At 33.0% G+C, this 21,737-nt stretch overlaps 1 protein-coding gene across 8 annotated transcripts in view; it reads left to right on the top strand.

Moving 5' to 3' along the window:
* Positions 1-21,737, top strand: part of LOC149790726 (uncharacterized) — a 239,247-nt gene that overhangs the window by 180,756 nt on the left and 36,754 nt on the right. For all 8 annotated transcript variants that reach the window (XM_089972776.1, XM_089972780.1, XM_089972775.1 and 5 more), the window contains 8 exons: positions 2,904-3,059; positions 4,731-4,847; positions 10,504-10,638; positions 13,358-13,393; positions 15,947-16,048; positions 17,421-17,573; positions 19,068-19,199; positions 21,090-21,131. In XM_089972776.1, the coding sequence (XP_089828902.1) occupies positions 2,904-3,059; positions 4,731-4,847; positions 10,504-10,638; positions 13,358-13,393; positions 15,947-16,048; positions 17,421-17,573; positions 19,068-19,199; positions 21,090-21,131 (873 nt within the window). The remainder of the gene's footprint in view (positions 1-2,903; positions 3,060-4,730; positions 4,848-10,503; positions 10,639-13,357; positions 13,394-15,946; positions 16,049-17,420; positions 17,574-19,067; positions 19,200-21,089; positions 21,132-21,737) is intronic.

The following is a 21,737-nucleotide window of genomic DNA, read 5'->3' as shown; positions in this document are numbered from 1 at the left end:
CTGTGCTTTTGGGTCTTCACTATGAAGATGAATTTTCTCTCTCGACATAGCCATGCTAAATAAATCCTATGATTGAAACATCAAAGTTAAAGAAGTGACCAGGTATTCAAGGTCAGGATTACAAATAGGATGCGAAGTTGTGAACATCTGATGAAAATTGAAAAAATTCGCTCAGATTTTTTTTAAAGCTGTGCAGGCTTTATCACACACAAAGGAGTGGCTGCAAATTGTCATGAATCATGCATGTTTTATTTCTGAGAAAGGTAGAAATCACCCATATTGATCCTGTACACTGGTGCTAGTGTGGGCTGCCATTTCACTTGGTTGAAAAACAATGGTTGGAGAGGAATGCCAAATTTGGTTAACTAACAGTGAAATTTCTTTATTGAAATGAATATGGTGAATCTCATTTGGCTGAATGGAATACGATTTGACTTATTTCTTTCATTAAAGAATTTGCATCACTTCTTAAACTGACTTTGGCATTCTTCAGCTATCATCACTTTAAACAATTGAAATAGTGTCAGCATAATTTGAAAACTGCTTCAATTTTTGCCAGGATTTACATTGATATGGATAAAGGCATCATAGTAAGTACAGTACAAGTAAAACAGGTAGCCTCTAAGCTGTGTAACAATATCAGTATGGTTGGTCAACTTTGTGAAATGTTCTTGAAACGTTTTAGCATCCTGTTGGAACAGAACTATTCAGCATTGATTTGTATGGCGGTAGGGTTTTGTCCTTCTGCCACCCCTCTCCAAGAATACATATCAGTAATTACATTCAGTATTGTATGACTACTGTTTTGATAATGTTCCAGTTGGGCTTGATCCATGCCATTTTGTCATATTGATAAATTTGAATTATTAATATAGACGCTAATGACAGTAATCTCACTGATGTTCGGTTTTTTTATAGCTCAATTCCTAGTTATAATTTCAAATATACTGGATGTATTTATATAGACTCTTCATTTCAATTATACTTTCTTGTGATGGCAAAGTTCAGACTTTGAGTACAGTCTCAAGACTTAGTGATGAGTTGTTGACCTAATGGATGAAATGCAGCATGGTCACAGGTTTTTAATGGCATGAGTAAACCCCCCATGCATTTTAAAACATAAGCTAATGAAAAAGAATATGGATTTTCATTTTCATAATTTAACACTAATGAAAAATGAATCCTTTATAACTTTCACTCTTGTTCTGTTTTCATTTTTAATACTGATATTAATATTCATTTTTAATATTGATATTCATTTTTAATATTGATATTAATATTCATTTTTAATATTGATATTCATTTTTAATATTGATATTAATATTCATTTGTAATATTGATATTAATATTCATTTTTAATATTGATATTCATTTTTAATATTGATATTAATATTCATTTGTAATATTGATATTAATATTCATTTTTAATATTGATACTAATTTTCATTTGTAATATTGATATTAATATTCATTTTTAATATTGATACTAATTTTCATTTTTAATATTGATATTAATTTTCATTTTTAATATTGATATTAATATTCATTTTTAATATTGATATTAATATTCATTTTTAATATTGATACTAATTTTCATTTTTAATATTGATATTAATTTTCATTTTTAATATTGATATTAATTTTCATTTTTAATATTGATATTAATATTCATTTTTAATGTTGCTATTAATATTCATTTTTAAAATTGATATTAATATTCATTTTTAATATTGACGTTAATATTCATTTTTAACATTGATATTAATATTCATATTTAATGATGATATAAATATTCATTTTTAATATTAATATTAATATTCAGTTTTAATGTTGATATTGATATTCATTTTTAATATTGATATTAATATTCATTTGCAATATTGATATTAATATTCAGTTTTAATATTGACATTAATATTCATTTGTAATATTGATATTGATATTAATATGGAAAGGCTCAAATTATAGTCAGATTTGGTCACCTTTTTTCACCTGTGCCCAGATTTACTAAATTCTTGGTTCTAAGTGGGATTTACCATCTGCTTGCATTCTATCTCACATGCCAGGATGGAAACCTGTCGGCTAATAAAGGATATTTTTAAGAGATTTTGGACAAACCATTGTAATATATTATGCTTCACGAATGCAAGCTTACTGAATTGGTTGATCGAACAGAGTGCTATGGAATATATTTAGCAATCATGTATATATATTAGTCTCCAGCTCTTTTTTAATTAGTTTTAGATCTTGTTTAACTCTTTTTCTCAACTTGTAATAAACATAGTGTTGCAGATTGCTCATGAGTATGTATTGTCTATCACATATCTATTTCTGAGGTATCTATACATTTAATGAGTTCAGTCAGTAAATATATATTTGCTCTTGATAAATGTTTTGTATTATAAAAATTTACTACAAAAAAATTAATTTACTCTCCCTTCTGATGACTGCTGGCTTTTTTACAAATCTTTTTTTCCTTTTGTCAGTACTGAGATTTAGTCAGTGGCAGTTCAAATTTGTATTGTCAACATTTGTACACTATGGCCTTAAGGGAGATAGAAGGTGGCATTTCTAATTTGTATTGTTAACATTCCTAAAATAGGGCCTTAAGGGAGATAGAAGGTGGCATTTCTAATTTGTATTGTTAACATTCCTAAAATAGGGCCTTAAGGGAGATAGAAGGTGGCATTTCTAATTTGTATTGTTAACATTCCTAAAATAGGGCCTTAAGGGAGATAGAAGGTGGCATTTCTAATTTGTATTGTTAACATTCCTAAAATAGGGCCTTAAGGGAGTTAGAAGGTGGCATTTCTAATTTGTATTGTTAACATTCCTAAAATAGGGCCTTAAGGGAGTTAGAAGTGGCATTTCTAATTTGTATTGTATTTGTATTCCTAAAATAGGGCCTTAAGGGAGATAGAGGAGAAGATGGCAAGGATGGATTACCAGGCAAAGAAGGTCCTGCAGGACCACAAGGCCCCCCTGGGATCCCTGGTCCCCCAGGACCAGCAGTTCCCAGCAGTATTATGCACGAAACATCTTCACAACCAGGACCAAAGGTACATTCCTAGACATATGAAATTAATTACCACTTACAGTTGCAATAGTTTTGATACAAAACATGTTGGTCATATATTAAAATTAACCCAAGTTCAGAAGTTTAAATTATTGAAATTAATTGATATATGAAGTCTGTTAGGTTTTCTCTTGAAAAAAAAAGAGAGAAATTTGCTTTTTTTTGATGCCCATCTTTGCATAGCTTGGCATGATGATTACTTTGGCACCAGTGTATGTCCAACCATCCATACTTGCATCTTTCCATCCACCCACTCTTAATCTGTCCTTCCATCCACACTTACATCTGTCCATCCATGCATACTTATATCTGTCTATCCATACATCCATACAGTCCAGCCATCCATACTTACATCTGTCCATCCATACATACTTATATCTGTCTATCCATGCATCCATTAAAATCTGTCCATCCATACATTCTTATATCTGTCTATCCATACTTCCATACAGTCCAACCATCCATACTTACATCTGTCCATCCACCCACTCTTAATCTGTCCATCAAAACATACCTACATCTGTCCTTCCACATATACTTAAATCTATCCATCCATACATCTGTCCATCCATATATACTTAGATTTGTCTATCCGTACATCTACACAGTCCAGCCATACATACTTACATCTGTCCATCCATACATCCATACATCTGTCCATCCAAACATACCTACATCTGTCCTTCCAAATATACTTAAATCTATCCATCCATACATCTCTCCATCCATATATACTTAACCTGTCCATCCATACATTCATCCATGCATCTGATGAACCATACATACTTTCATCTGTCCATCAATACTTACATCAATCCATACATACATACTTTGATCTGTCCATTGATACTTACATCTGTCCATCCATCCATACATCTGTCAATCCATATATCTATCTGTCCATCCATATATCTATCAGCACCATAGATTAAAGCTAATGTTAAGGTTTTTAGATCAAGTTCAGTGTTCAGTGTGAAGCTTTTTTTCTATTAAAATAAAAGTCGGGTTTGACAAAAACAAAGATCTCTTGTACTTGTATTAAAATATATGAAATACATCTTTGAAACTTCTAAACTTTTAATCAGTTTTCATGCAAAAGATATAAAAATAAGTAAAATGTAGTAAATTGTCCCTAGTTCAGGCACATTTGTCCAGATAAAAACTTGCCATGAAAAATTATTTATTTGTACAGAAAAAAACTCTGTATTTGGGAGACACTCAGTGAGAAGAATTATACAGTATCATGATGTTGAATATTATATTGAATATTATTACATTGTCTCTGTAACAATTAAGCTCTAGTGTAATTCTAGAATGAAATATACAGGGTTGTATATATTCTTGCTGGAATTTAAAGTTGTCATGTGCCAAGCATGTAAATTGTTGCTATATTTCTATACCTTGCATGTTTATGTATATAAGAAAGATTGTATCTATCATTGTATTTTTTTATTTTTTTATTTTTTTAAGCATTGCATAAAGAAACACTATCCATCTTTGTGCACTTTATTTTACTAAATATGCAACATTTTTATACAGCCTTACTGTAACTACAAATTACATACTTGAAATATATAAATGAGAAAATTTATTTACATGTTAGATAAATTCATATGTTTAATAGCGATGATAATTATTATAATTCTGTCTCCAGGGAGACAAAGGAGATGCTGGAGATCCAGGACAGCCAGGAGTCCCAGGGGAACCAGGACCACCTGGACCCAGGGGAATCAGAGGTCCCCAGGGAGAAATTGGATTCCCAGGTTTTGCTGTGAGTAGTTGGCTGGATGCTCTTGATTTGTTGTATATGTAGATATATGCATGTTTTTAGTCTTACTTCATTTCTGACACATTCTTACAGAATGCAGCAAAGTGATTGACTTGGTAACCAGAATTGTGTAGAGGAATGTATTACAGCTCAAAATGGTCAAAGCATTAAGTCATAAAGTGATTGACTTGGTAACCAGAATTGTGTAGAGGAATGTATTACAGCTCAAAATGGTCAAAGCATTAAGTCATAAAGTGATTGACTTGGTAACCAGAATTGTGTAGAGGAATGTATTACAGCTCAAAATGGTCAAAGCATTAAGTCATAAAGTGATTGACTTGGTAACCAGAATTGTGTAGAGGAATGTATTACAGCTCAAAATGGTCAAAGCATTAAGTCATACAGTGATTGACTTGGTAACCAGAATTGTGTGGAGGAATGTATTACAGCTCAAAATGGTCAAAGCATTAAGTCATAAATTGATTGACTTGGTAACCAGAATTGTGTAGAGGAATGTATTACAGCTCAAAATGGTCAAAGCATTAAGTCATAAAGTGATTGACTTGGTAACCAGAATTGTGTAGAGGAATGTATTACAGCTCAAAATGGTCACAGCATTAAGTCATAAATTGATTGACTTGGTAACCAGAATTGTGTAGAGGAATGTATTACAGCTCAAAATGGTCACAGCATTAAGTCATAAAGTGATTGACTTGGTAACCAGAATTGTGTAGAGGAATGTATTACAGCTCAAAATGGTCACAGCATTAAGTCATAAAGTGATTAACTTGGTAACCAGAATTGTGTAGAGGAATGTATTACAGCTCAAAAACATCAAAGCGTTAAGTCCAATTATGAACATTTTCAGAGCTGATTAAATGTTTTTACAGAACTAGTGGCTGCAGAAAATTTGCATGTACCCCCCACACCTTTATACTAGTCCCAAAATTTGCATGTACCCCCCACACCTTTATACTAGTCCCAAAATTTGCATGTACCCCCCACACCTTTATACTAGTCCCAAAATTTCAGTAACATGCCTAGATTTTATGATATGTATACACTCTAATCTTTTGAAAGAAGAAAAGAAGAGGCATATATTTTATTTGTATCCACAAATGGCTTAATTGTTTCACTATAAACTGTATCTTGAATCAGTACTTCTGTCAGCAAGAATGGAAATGACTTTACTGGAATTCAGGCTTACCCTAACTTCTTCTCACAAGACTTGATGAAATGACAGAACAAAATTGTCATGTCCCAAGTCTGTTCTAATAATTAACACCAAGTCTGTTCCTATAATTAACACCAAGTCTGTACTTTTAATTAACACCAAGTTTGTTCTTATAATTAACACCAAGTTTGTTCTTATAATCAACACAAAGTCTGTTCTTATAATCAACACCAAGTCTGTTCTTATAATCAACACCAAGTCTGTTCCTATAATTAACACCAAGTCTGTTCTTTTAATTAACACCAAGTCTGTTCCTATAATTAACACCAAGTCTGTTCTTATAATTAACACCAAGTCTGTTCTTATAATCAACACCAGGTTTGTTCTTATAATCAACACCAAGTCTGTTCTTATAATCAACACCAAGTCTGTTCCTATAATTAACACCAAGTCTGTTCTTATAATTAACACCAAATCTGTTCTTATAATTAAGACCAAGTCTGTTCTTATAATCAACACCAGGTCTGTTCTTATAATCAACACCAAGTCTGTTCTTATAAATAACACCAAGTCTGTTCCTATAATTAACACCAAGTTCAATGCCATTCCTCTGGTGTACATAGAGGATTTCCATATCAGACTTTGGTTTTCTATAAATGAGTACCAGAGCATTTCCATATCAGACAATGGTTTTCCATAAATGAGTACCAGAGCATTTCCATATCAGACTATGGTTTTCCATAAATGAATACCAGAGCATTTCCATATCAGACTATGATTTTCCATAAATGAGTACCATGTAGGCTGCTATAAAGACAGCCATCAATTCTTTTTCAGTTCATACATATTTAGCTTACAAAATGTCCTTTCATAGTACAATGTCAGCAACTCTAACTTCAGGCATTTTCTGCACATCCTGGCTTAGTATCATGTGCATCTTGTGCTGCATATGACTTGTGAAGACCAGAGCTGTAATGAGACTGAATCATGCATATACTGTGCTCCATAGGACTTGTGAAGTCCAGAGCTGTAATGAGACTTGATCATGCATATACTGTGCTGTGTAGGACTTGTGAAGTCCAGAGCTGTAATGAGACTTGATCATGCATATACTGCGCTGCATAGGACTTGTGAAGTCCAGAGCTGTAATGAGACTGGATCATGTATATACTGTGCTGCATAGGACTTGTGAGGTCCAGATCTGTAATGAGACTTGATCATGCATATACTGTGCTGCATAGGACTTGTGAGGTCCAGAGCTGTAATGAGACTTGATCATGCATATACTGTGCTGCATAGGACTTGTGAGGTCCAGAACTGTAATGAGACTGGATCATGCATATACTGTGCCACATATGACTTGTGAAGTCCAGAGCTGTAATGAGGATTTATCATGCATTAACAGTGTAGTGCAGGACTTATAAGGTCCAGAGCTGTAATAAGAATTTATAATACAAATACTGTGCTGATTAGGACTTGTGAGGTCCAGTGCTGTAATGAGAATTCATGAGTTCAATCATAAATTTGTCATTTCCATTGAAAAAACACACCAGTTGAATTTCCAGCCTGTTGCAGTTTGGAATACTGTTGGCAGTGATTCAAACCATGAACAATTTTCAATCCAGTGTGACTAAACATTTCTTAGTCTCATTTGTGTCATATATTTTACATGTTTTCTGCTGTGAACTCTGGATTAAGTCTCTTCGAAGAAATAGTTATCTCAGACTTATGTTTTATTCCTCCTCTTTCGCTTGAATGTTCCTTCTCCAAATTTTCACCATAAAAAATAATTCAGTTAACTCATTTTATCAACATAGTAAAGATAACCTCACTCATCAACAAATTCCAGAGTTGTCACAGCTTTTATTTTGCAATTGAAATATTTAGCACAGATCCTTAAATTTAATGTAATTGCCTTGCTTCAGTCAAAATGTTACTCATGGTAGCTGATCCTCTGCATAATCATTCAAAACCCTCAGGAATCATTATTGTCATTTAATATGTACATAGAGGAAACCAACATTAATGCCTTTAAAGTGCCTTTTATTAATTGAATAGCATTGACTCACTGGACTGAAATCAAAGGGTGATGATCTCATGAGTATCTGAGGTGACCAATTAACAAACTCATTACAAATGCTGCTAGTTAATCATACCTGGAATTGTTTGTTTAAAGTGTTTGGATTGGCTGATAATTTGATCACATAGCCCAATACACATTCAAGTGATAATAGAACATGCACACATGTGACAGTTATCTAGGACCACTTAATAGGATGGGATATGTATGAACAAGCAGGCAGAACTAGATTCAGGCATTTAGTATATTGGGGGAGGGGGCATGAATGGCCAGGTAAGTAAGGTGATTAAAGATGAAAAATGGCACCTGCCTGACTTGTTTTAAAATAGGAAATAAGCATTTGTCCTGGACTAGGATCTTCACAAATTTTACTTGTCCGACATCAACATTTTTTAGTCCGGGATGTTGGGCTATGGGATTTGATCAGCCCTGGCTTTTTTATGTCCCACTGCGTACAGGAGAGATTTTGATTTGGTCCTGTATGCCTGTACTTCCATAATCAGTCCATCCAGCCTGTGATGATTGTTAGAACAATTAGGCAAATATGGATGTGATGAATACAGATGTTATCTTTTATTGGGCTTTTCAGAATGTGAATGGAAACTGTGATTCATCACTTTTTGTTTGCTTCTGATTCTTAAAATGAAAAATGAAAATCATTTTTCCATGGTTATGCAAAAAACTTGTGACACAGACAAAAATTAAATTTGATATACATTTGTATGCATATGTAGATCATGTGATTAGAATATTATGCATTTAAAACAGATTTTCCTTTCTTTCATTAACATTCCTGCAAAAGGGTTGTTTTCTCTGCAGTGTTTGGATGAATGTTGTGCAAGCACAAATCACATTGTGTTGTTAGTAAGCTCAAATACACAGATGATACTGTTAATTAGTCTGTTAGCTGACTTGGAGAAATGCAGCAGATGGTACTACTTACTTTTGAATATTCAATCCAAATTGTAAATGTTTAATTGAGAGTGTCATTTTTTGCACAAGGGAAGTAACTCTTATGACATTTTTAGCTGCAGACAGCTACTTGTGTCATGAATTGCACATGATTTGTCCAACATTTGCTGCAAAGCTTAAGGAATTTCACACATACAAAGATTTGTCTATCTCTTGTTTAGATTTAATTGAGGTAATCCTTACCCATTATTTAGGATTTAATGATCTGTTCATTTTTTAACATAACAGGACAGATCTTATTTTTGTATTACATACCCATTTTATCTTACATGCTTGATCTAGCATTTGATATGGTTGTTCAATCCATGTTTCCATATCACAGATGCAGATTCGAACTTTGGTACCTTCTTTGATGTTGGCATTTATATAATTTGAACTTTCATGAATCCTAGTTGATTTTGAATTTCATTGCATCATACTTTAGATATTCGTGAAGCATAAGAATAAAAAAACGCATTCAAATTTTTTATTGATTCTGGGAAAGAACTTGTTTGGTATGGCTCCTGTACATGTCTCAGCCTGATGACCTGTACATATCCCCATGCCATTTTAGACTTCTTCTTTCCACCAACCCAGAAAAAAAGCACTTGTGCAGCTTAGTATATATGACAAATATCTCGGGCCACATGCATGTGGCAGATGAGAGCATCTCAACTGTTTACTTAATTTAAATGTGACATTACAAGAAACAGTGAAATTCAAGTTAAAATTCCATTGTTGATCCAAATTAAGATATATATATATAAAGGTTCAAATATCATAATGGGGAACAAGAGAATAATTGAAGTAGTGTTCCATAATTGGCTATGATTAAGAATATCAGTAAGGGTCATGGAGTGTATAAAAGTATTTGAAATATGCACTGGTAATGTACAATGTAAACAGAAATGTATGAATTATATTTTAGGTTATTTGTTATCATTACAAAATTAACAAAGTTTGACAGATTATGAAAAACTGCAATTTTATGTTGAAAAATGTTTTTGCAATTTTATAGTGTTTTAAAAGAAACCTATATTTTATGTGTTCAGCACATTATAACCAAAAGAAATCACAGCAGAAATATTAAATATAAACTGCCTTTAAACTTGAAAACCTTTTATGGCAACTAGGTCTTTAAGAATTTAAAAATCAAATTGTCTCCCTTTAAAATGAAATTTAAAAAAATTGTTTATGTTTGTAATCTTTTCATTTCATTCCTTTAGATTGAAGAAGTTTTTATCTTGCAGCTGTATAGTTAATATATAATCTATATATTGCCTCCTTGAGAATGAAAAGTATTATTGCAGATAATGTCTACAAGTCTTAGTCTTTAAATTGCCTCACTTTACACTATTTAATATTGTAATCTTAAATTATCTCATTTTAGATTGGAAGGCTTGGGTTTCTTTTGCAACATTGCATATAATTTACATTTTCCAAATTATTTTTAGGGTCCTCGAGGAAACCGTGGTTTCCCTGGCAGAAAAGGAGAGCATGGTATTGGAATTAAAGGTCTCAAAGGTGATCCAGGACCTCCAGGACCACCTGGGGCAGCCATCAGCGGCATTGGTGGTGTGGGCCAAAAGGTAGAATCACATAATTTCAGATTCTAAATTTTTACTTAGTTCAGTCTTTAATCACACCATTTTGGTCCAAAATTTCCTTTCTCTGTATAATAATATTAAAAGTGACTACCATATTTACCGTATATGTTGGGACACCGTATTTGTTCGGACACCATAAATTAATTTTAAAAGTAATTGTTTTGTGCACTGTATGTTCTGGGACACATCGTTATTTTCAAGTCGTAAGTTGTGGGACACCTGTTAAATCATTCAAAAATTACATGTCGGAAATTGCACTACAGCTGAAATTTTATTTTAAAAAATATAAAACTGTTTTCTTGAGATAAAACTCTTTAATCCACTGCGGCAGCATCTCATCAACACAACCCTTCTCCTGCACACGTACGATCTATTCTTTTGGTACATGAATATTTTTTTTTTTAGCTTTCTCATACTGTGAAAAATTGTTAGAGGCAACACACCACCTGAAGCGGAAACTGCAAGGACAAAAGTCAGATTTTTTAAAATCTGCACTAGTTTTGCTAATTCTCACACTTCTGATGCCCATCTTATTGTCAGTCCATCCAGGAATGTGATCAAAGTACACTAGAGTTTCATCAGTGTTAATGATAATATCGTCAGCGAAATGATGTTTCTCTTCTGGCCTTCACGAATTCATCACGTGATTTTATTTTCTCCAAATCTTCTGGATGATGCTGGGTCATCGATGTTCGCGCACGAAGCACTATATTGTGTAACTTTAAAAACTGTTCCATTATTTTGCTTTATTTTCAAAATTTTTGTGAATAGTGGTGAAAAGAACTAAAGTTAGCTTCCATATCTCGGCTGTCTTTGAATATTCAAACCTAAAACATAAAAAATCGACACACTTAAAAGAATCCATTGTCGGCTTCCGAGGTCAGCTTGCTTTGCAATAAAATATCCTTTGTATTGCTATCCTTTAAAAAATAAAAAATCTGCTTCCGAGTCCAAAGTTTGCTTCTGACGTCGGCTTGTTTGTCATAAAAATAACCATTGTCTTTGATGTCCTGTCGGTAAGTTCAAAGAAGAAATTTACTGCTGGCTGCCAGTTGTGTTTATTTACCACAAGGGCTTCTATGATCTTGGCATCTGTAGTAATAATTAATACAAAGGTGCACTGATGTCTGCATGTAAATAGTAATGATACTTTTGTAACCCACACCAGCAAAAAGATTGTCACTTGCGCTCAAGTGAATGTGTTTTCAAATAATGATTTTTATTTGCGAGATACTGGCATACAGTAAACCTGGATATAAATTAATCTTGGCTGTTTTGCACCAAACACTGTACCATACGTGAATGGCAGTTGTCTTCAATATATCGGTTGATTATTTCCTTCTCGTTTGCGAAATTGTATGCTTTTCTTCTGGCCTTCATGAATTCATCACATGATTTTATTTTCTCCAAATATTGCTGGGTCATAGACATCTGTGCACAAAGCACTATATTGTGTCACTTGAAAATTTGTTCCATTGTTTCAGTTTATTTTCGAAATTCCCGTGAATAAAGGTGAAAATGAACCCAAGTTTACTTCCATATCTCGGCCAGCTTTGTATATTAAAAAACAAAAATCGGCTCACTTCACAGAATCTATAGTCGGCTTCTGAGATCGGCTTGCTTTGTAATAAAAATAACCTTTTGTCTTTGATGTCCTGTCGGTAGGTTCAAAGAAGGAGTTAACTGCTTGCTGCCAGTCATGTTTATTCACCATCAGGACTTCTATGTGCTTGGCATATGTGGTTACAATTAATACAAAGGAGCATTGATGTCTGCGGGTAAATAGTAAGGCTAATTTTGTAACCCAAGCTGGGGGAAAGATTGTCACTTGCACTCAAGTGAATGTGTTTTCAAATGACGATTTTTATTTGCGACATACTGTCTTACAGTAGGCCTGGATATAATTCAGTCTTGATTATTTTCCATCCAACACCGTGTCATGCGTGTATGGCGTCTTCAGGATATCAATTGACTATTTCCCTCTTGTTTGCGATTTCGTTGGATCCAGTTTTCAGTCGAATAACATGTTCAAACCTTTGAGTACAACCACACACAACTTGTTTCTCAATGTTCATGTCAATGATAACGTGGTGTGTGGTATCGGACATAATTGATACATGCTACAGTATGGAAGCATACGCCACTTATATGGATTTCATGGAAATATTTTATTTGTTGAATAAAGGAATAAATGATAACACAAGGTTAGTTTCTTTCTTTTAATTATCAGTTAAGCATTTTATTTATCTATTTTATTGCAACATGCAATGGCGGGAGGGCAAGCACAAATGCAATACAAATTTATTTCATTTCTTAAGCCTTGGGACATATGACGAAAGTGAAAAAAATGTTTCACCATAAGTTCTGGGACAGGAAAAAAAATAATTATTTTATCGTGTCCCATCATATGCAGTAAATAGGGTAAGCCTCCTTCACCTTAATTGTTTTTCACAACTGATGTACATTTTGTTTCCAAAATCTAGGTTGTAACCCTAACAGTCAAGATTTTAATTGATGCACGTAGGCATTGACATGTAAATATACATAAAATAAACAGAAATATTACGCACTAGTGTTGTTATTTAAGTCCACCCATTTTTCCTATATCTCTATTTCTTGTCATTTTTCTTCCATCTCCACTTTCTTTTCTTATTCTCAAAGCAAGGAGTAAAACATTGTTCTGTATATTTTCTATTGACAGGGTGAGCCAGGAAGGGATGGACGAGATGGGTTACCAGTATGTATTTGTTTTAGTAAAACTAAACACAAACATAAAATATTGAAGGATGAATAATTAAAATGTTATGAGCCTGCTTTTGGCAAGCATTTTGCAATCGGCTATAGTGAAACCCACATAATTGTTTGTGCTAAAATTCTGTGTTTAATGTTTTTGAGTGTGACACATCAAATGCTTGGTTCACAAATGAGATAGAATATTCTTCAGAACCCTGGTTTTTGTACTGGCAAGTCGGTAAATCAAATAAATATACCGAGATGTTAACCATTCAAATATTGGAAAAACTATTCCTATTTTTAGCTGCAAATTTTGCCATTATGAGCATTTTTTGTTAGCTTTTGATTTCTGGTCACACAAAATTTATATAGAGAAATAGCCGTGTTGACACCAGTAGATCTAGATCATGTGTTCTAATCCTTATGTGATATCATGCCTAAATTTTATCATCAAACTGCGCTGAAAATTGACCATTCAGAATTTGCATCAGCCTTGTGCTATCTTTACCTGGAAAAAGTTTTAGATGTTGGAACAACATGTAATAAACTTTGACACAGAAAAATGTGTTTATCAGAAATTAAAAATGGAATACAAAAGGCATCAAAAGTGGACGTTACTGTGACTGTATTTTCTTGACAGATTTAAGCATATGACATGTTGGTAAAGCAGATTGCAGGAAATGAAAAATGCACTTTGAATCAGTAAGGTTTTAAAATAAACTTTTGAATAGAAATTGAAAGTAGATATTGAAAGTATGCCTAAATTATTGTAAATTTATTTAGATTATTTTTATTTTATTTTATTTTAATCTTAATTGGTTTTATCCTGCTTCATGTCAATAGGGACACCTCATTGGATTAGATCCCATTTATACTATATATGACTGACATTTTTCTATTTCACTGAAAACGTAAATGCAATGATTTTTTTTTCAGCGTTAGAACTTAATTCTATCTTTTTATCACTTTGCTAAAGTCATTATTAGTTTAAACTGAAAGTACAGTAATTCATACATGCTGTTTTGTTCATAATCATTTTTACTGAGTAACAATGTCACTGACTTAAATTTATATCTGCCAATAACTTCAGTGTACCAGGTTCATCACTATAGACTAGACGTATTTGAAAATAACAATAAATCTTGACATTTGACATATAATACTTTTTATTCAGCAGTTGTTCTTGTGGAATTAAATTTTATAAATAATCTACAGATCAGACAACCCCATATTTTAAAACGAAAGAATGACCTATATGTGGTTGTGGAATATTTCAAGGGAGACAACTTTTCAAGGGAGACAACTTTCCTATATAAAGTAGCAAGATAACTATTTTAAGTTTAGGGCAGGTTGTTGGTTTAGGTTTTCATGAGAACTAATTTGTTTGTGTTATTTGTGGATCAAGCATTGTCCAGAGCACCACATGATTATTGAAGCTTACAGATCTTGCATAATGTGAAACGCTTGCTTTAAATATCATCAAGTTTCAGTTATTGTAATATCTGAGTCATATAACAATTATTGTCTTGTGTCTCATAAAGTGATTTTTTTAAATGACATTTTTATAAATGTCATTAAGAAGAGCTATACAAATTTATATATAATGTAATTACAAGATAAAGCATCTAACTGTATTTATTGTATATGTATCCTTATACAAGATGTTTTTAATCTAATTTTGTCCAAGGCAGGTCTAAAAGCTTGTATAAGATGTGTATCTGGAGATTCCTTGCTGTTGAGGGTAATGCCCCATACAACAGACATATAAAGAAATGGATGGAATATAAAAAAGCAACCATCCAGTGACAAAACCAACATAAAATATTGACTTTCTATTTTAAAATAATTTGTTTAGAGTATATAATAAAACACATCATCAGTAGAGTAACAATCTGTGTGCTTCTATTATTTCTCATTTCATAGTGGAAGGGCATCAGATCACACTTGATCATTTAGGTCTCACAAGAACTGATGCCCTTCCACTATCAACTTGACATGATATGAGTGTCCAAATCAATTTACTGATAACATGTATATTTTACCTATTAAAGTTAATGTATTCACCAGTAGAATGCTCTTGTCACATTCCAAATAAACCATGTATGCTCAAAAGTCAAGTCAACCGCAGAACATAGACCCTAATCTGGTAGAGCAGGGTACAATTTTTTGTTGTTATTCCGATTACCCCAAACAAACTGCATAGACCCAGGTTTGCTGGTGCATTATGTGATGGCAGATCTGGGTCTGTGCAGTTTGCTTTTGGATTGGTCTTATATTTGAGTAGATACAGTAATGTTTGTATTCATTGCAGGGTCAGAAGGGTGAGAGAGGAGATATTGTGTTGGATTGGTCTTATAATTGAGTAGATACAGTAATGTTTGTATTCATTGCAGGGTCAGAAGGGTGAGAGAGGAGATATTGTGTTGGATTGGTCTTATAATTGAGTAGATACAGTAATGTGTGTATTCATTGCAGGGTCAGAAGGATGAGAGAGGAGATATTGTGTTGGATTGGTCTTATAATTGAGTAGATACAGTAATGTTTGTATTCATTGCAGGGTCAGAAGGGTGAGAGAGGAGATATTGGTCCTAGAGGTCCTCCTGGAGAATCTGGGAATGGAACTGCTGTTAGGGGCCCACCAGGACCCCCTGGCCCTCCAGTAAGTTGCTCACATAGTAGTTTGTAGTAACTAATTAATTAATTAATTAATTAGCTTTCATGTCCAGTGGCGTTAATGTCACTAATGTCATGAGGCTTAAGAAGATAAGCCTATGTATTTATGATAAACAGTGTCTTCAGTAATTACATGAAAGCTACAGGCTTGAAATTTCAATACTGTTTTGAATAATACAGTTTGGACAAATTGTGATTGCTTGTGCTATTATTTAAGTTTTTGCTACAAGAGTCTTTGTTTTTAGATTGTTTATCTTTCTTTTCTAAGCAAATTGCTCCATTAATTAAAAGTCCCTAACATTTTTTTGCATCTGCGATGGGGTGGAGTGTATTAGGTTATGATCTTGCCCAGTCATACATTTGCCCGATTGTTACCAATCTCATTACAGCACAGTAACTCGAGTTGTCAATTATCTACTGCTACCAAACTTAGTGGATGGCTTGAGCTTGAGATGGAGAGGAACCATATCAATTTGGGAATAATAGCTCAAGTTCAATGTCACTGTTACTAAAATAATTTTTTTATTATTTCCACATGAAACTAGAGTTCTCCATATCTACAGTTATGAGACTTTGTGGATTGCTGGCACTGGGGTTGAGGAAAAATATCAATTTTAGGGTCAAAAGTTTAAAAGGTCAAGATCATTGTAAGAAGAAAAAGTGCTTTTCCACAATAACTACAGTCTTCCATTATCAAGGATGGCTTTCACTGCAAGTAAGAGAAAAATATATCAATTCTAGCTTTAAAAGTTCAAAGGTCAAGGTCACTGTTATTAAAAGAATAACAGAGGTTTGCAGACAAAAATATTAATTACACATTTGTGGATGACTTGCACCTAGGGTAAGCAATGAGTATATTGATTTTTTTATTAAAAAGTCCAAGTTCAAGGTTAATGACTGCTGGAAGCATTATGGTTTCTGCATAATAACATTAGTTGATTGTTACCACTTTGATCAACCTTTGTGCATGGCTTACATTTGTAGCAAGGAAGAATCATATTTGGTGTGAAAAGGTTAAATGGCAGGATACTGTGACTGAAAGAAGAAAAGTGAATTCCGCTCAAGAGTAAAGTTATCTATTAAACATGGGGTCAACAATATACTTTTTCCATCGATGGTATTCTTGCTCACCTGAGCTGTCATATAATGCTATCCTTGAACATGAGCAGTAACACTTGCTCGGATAGTGTATTTGACATATTCTTGAACACAGCTGGAGACATTTACCAGAATTAACTTGGTAATTTACCAAGATCATCATAGAAAAGATGACATTTTTCATTGGCCTCAGTACAACCTTTTATTTGATGCAAGAAAGCTGGCGTTAATAATGTTTTTGCAATGTCCTTCTTTTATAGGGTCCCACAGGAAGAGATGGTCCACAAGGCATCCCAGGAGTGGGGCAGAGGGGTCCCCCTGGACCTCCAGGACCCCCAGGGGATTCCAATGGACTACGTGGACCCCCAGGACCACCTGGACCCCCAGGTGTTGGATCAGGATCTGGTGCAACTGTAAGTTCAACACCCTATGGGTGTCTTGTCATAATGAAGACATTTTAGGACTTGACAGTGAAGATACAGTTGAAACAGGCAATATAGCTTTTTGCAATTTATGAAAATTCACCACATTTTACTCACCGTTAAATTGATATCAAACAGATGCTGCCATCATACTTATCAGTTCCACATTGGAGTAGTCTTCCTTTGCAGTGTATGACATCAGATAATGTGATATCCAGCATTGTGTCCAACAAAGCAAGTGAGACCCTTTATATACCATGTCAAGTTCTCAATCAGAATTAAATAATGACTTTATGATTTGTAAACGTCAGCATGGGTGAGTCAAATGATACACAGGAAAGATTTAAATGAAGAAATAAGCAAGGATAATCTGAGGGATACCTCGAGAATGCACATTATTTGCCCTAGAAATGAAATCTTTTCGTCCTTATGTTTAATGGTTAAAAAATCATAATAACATTAGTTGATTGTTACCACTTTGATCAAGCGATATTAAGCCCTAACATTGATAATATTACCTAACATTGATAACCTAACATTGATAATATTACCTAACATTGATAACCTAACATTGATAACCTAACATTGATAATATTACCTAACATTGATAACCTAACATTGATAATATTACCTAACATTGATAACCTAACATTGATAACCTAACATTGATAATATTACCTAACATTGATAACCTAACATTGATAACATTACCTAACATTGATAATATTACCTAACATTGCTAATATTACCAACAGCTGCACATGGTCAAACAATTTTCTTTATCTTGGTATAGAATACTATGGTACATACTGTATATACAATGTACTCATTCACAAGTAAGTTTCAAGTGCAAACAACATTGACTCAGATCTGCATGACACTCTGGCTTATCAGGAGCTATACTGATGACTCTTAACAACTGCAAGACTCGGATCTGCTGGTTCATTATATGACAGTAGATCTGGATCTGTGCGATTGGCATTTGGACTAGACTTATTAGTGAATGTATGCAGCATACCATGAAAAACTATATTTAGTCTCTTTGTATGCATACAATGAATAAAAAGATGTCTAAATTATTTTTATTGCTTTAAGTGCATACAGCAGACTGTTTTCATGTGAGACCAGGAAATGCCTTGATTTCACTCTCATATGCTGTCGGTAAAATATGATGATGCATAAGACAGTAGTAGCAAAACTTTTGGAAAATTTACAAGATTGTTTTTTCAGTTTGAAATTGTATGGTCTGAACTCAAAATGTCTTTCGTACAACTGTTCTTTTCATGCCCAAGGAAACATTCACTCATTGAGAATACTTCACTTTTCCTGCACAAAGTGAATAAATGTGAAAGGGATTCAGATGCCTACCTAGAATCATTGGCATTTTTTAAATATCAATTTGTGTTCCATAAAAATCAATAGGATTTGTGGAACTGAAATTCAGTTTAGACTACAAACTGTAGCTATTTTTGTCATCGTTTGCAGGCAGCAGTGCAGTATGAGAACAAAACAGAGCTGTTAAGGATGGGACACAAAGTTCCAGTTGGGACACTGGCCTTTGTCATGGATACCGAAGATCTCTACATGAGAGTCAAGAAAGGATGGAGGAGTGTTCTGGTGGGTAACTTAAATGAGTGTCGGTTAGGAACAGATGAGTTATTTCCCCTAACAATCAGTTTGTAAATAGGTGATTGTTGTTGTTGTTGTTCTAGGGTTTAATGCCATTTTTCAGCACAAGATAGGCTATACATGACGGCCAGTATAACTGGTGGAGGAAGAACCCTGGAAAACCCAGGGAAGAACCACCGACCCACGAGAAGTAAATAGGTAAAACCTATCTGCTGTAGACATTTGAGGGACAACAAAATATTGGCCTTTATTTAAGGGTGTCCTTTATATAGAGGTAGCTTTATAAGGGGAGTTCTTTAAAAGAAATATCTTTATATGGTGATTGCTAGGAGAGGTTTTACTATAGTAGAACTTGTATGTATAGTAGTCCCTCACAACAGTGATGTTTATGAGTGCCTTAAAAATGGATGTTATTTGTGAGGTCATTTAATATTAGGTATTCATACATGATATTACTTATAAATAATCAAATGGGAGTGATTGGAGGGAATACTGTACATAACACAGATTCAAGGAACATGATTATGTTGTGACATCGTTAACTTGACATCACTTGCTACCAAAGTGTATCACAGCACCATGAATTCTAGATGATACTGGATGTAATAGAATGAAATGGATGTGTTCTTCTAATGTTTTGAAATTTATAAGAAAAATGATTATAAAGATTTAATAATTATAAACAGCCCCATGACAGTAAATGATGAAGTCAGCAAAACGTATGCTATACCGTAGAAAACCTTCAGTAATTTTGACCTGCTGACATTTACCTCAAGGTCACTGATGTAATCTGGTTAACTGTCATGCTGCCAAATATTCACTTAACAGGTTTTTTTTTATTGACATATGGAAACTATTTTTCACTGAGCCGCATGCAAGGGAATAAAAGGTTGTCATTTCCTGCATCTACGATTAGAACTTCATGCTCATTTAATTCTAATTCTGCCAAAGGTCAAAGGTCAGATATATGTAGTCCTTGAAGACCCGTCATTGAAATGTTTCACTGTATTTGCTTCTACTCATTATGAATACCAGGATGCTTGATATGACAAAAAAAAATTAAAACTACATTAAAAATTCAAATCAAAGACACATGGCTTTCTCAAACGGGCTGGTTTAGTGCTGAATTGGCAGGGTCTTGGATTGTTTGCTGTCACATATCTCCTGCCAATATACCATTTACTTCGCTCAGTATTAAATGTCATTTAGGCTGAATAAAACTAGAAGAAAAATGCACATACACATTTACAAAACTAAGCTTTGAGTCCATTATCTGTAGAAATGATTTATTTTAATGTATTACAATTTTACCTATTTTGTAGTTATGCATACTTCCTACACCGACTTGTTTTTATCATCGTAGAGAACAATTTATATCAGTGAAACTCATTTTTAAGAACTGAATAGTCAGTTCGCATAATTTTAATGCAAAGAATAGAAAAAATAGATTTGTTTGTCATCTATTACCAGTACAGATAAATTCCCCATATTACTATTATTATTATTATTATTATTATTATTACTATTATTATTATTATTACTATTATTATTATTATTATTATTACTATTATTATTATTATTATTATTATTATTATTATTATTACTATTATTATTATTACTATTATTATTATTATTATTACTGTTGTTGTTATTATTGTTATTATTATTATTATTACTATTACTATTATTATTATTATTATTATTATTATTATTATTACTATTATTATTATTATTATTATTATTATTACTACTACTATTATTATTATTATTATTATTATTATTATTATTACTATTATTATTATTATTATTAGTATTATTATTACTATTATTATTATCATCATTATTATTATTATTATTATTATTATTATTATTATTTAGCTTGGAGCTGATGTATTGGCATTGGCACCTCCAACAGATCTTGTAAGTACAAATTTTACTTCGAATTAGTTTCTTGTGTATCAAATATATAGTGTTTCTGTATATATAAGAGCTATGTAGTTGGTGTAATTTTGTCAGACAATTATCATTCAATTTAGTCACATACTCAATAATGTTGACTGACTTCTGTGTGGATGCAGTAGACTATTGTATCTATAATGCTATGACTGTTCAGGGATTTTTTTAGGGGTCATAAGGGACAGAAAATGGGCTCGGGTCCAAATGAGAAAAATTCCCTAAGTATGCAGAATTTCCAATTTTACAATTAACTTGGGGAAAATTTTCTTCCCAGTATAGCCTAATTATTTACTGAAATGATGAATCCACCCTCATTCTCACCCAAGAAAATCTCTGTTATTACATGTCAGCTAAATTATACCTAATGCTGTCTACATAGATGTATGTTTATTTACTTTGTATTTATCTGTATTATTCAATATAACTTGTACAAAAGGTCATATATTTGCATTTATACAAGAAAGTGCTTATTAGTGTGCATATATTACTACTAGAGGCATTTTGTTGCAGATGTTGAAACTATATAGTAGAACCTGTCTTAAAAGACCACCCCTTCTGCAAAAAATAATG

The sequence above is a fragment of the Sinohyriopsis cumingii genome, chromosome 10 (assembly GCF_028554795.1).
Source record: "Sinohyriopsis cumingii isolate HCF-2022 chromosome 10, ASM2855479v2, whole genome shotgun sequence".
NCBI classification, from domain to species: domain Eukaryota; kingdom Metazoa; phylum Mollusca; class Bivalvia; order Unionida; family Unionidae; genus Sinohyriopsis; species Sinohyriopsis cumingii.
This window is presented reverse-complemented; position numbering and strand designations above follow the sequence as displayed.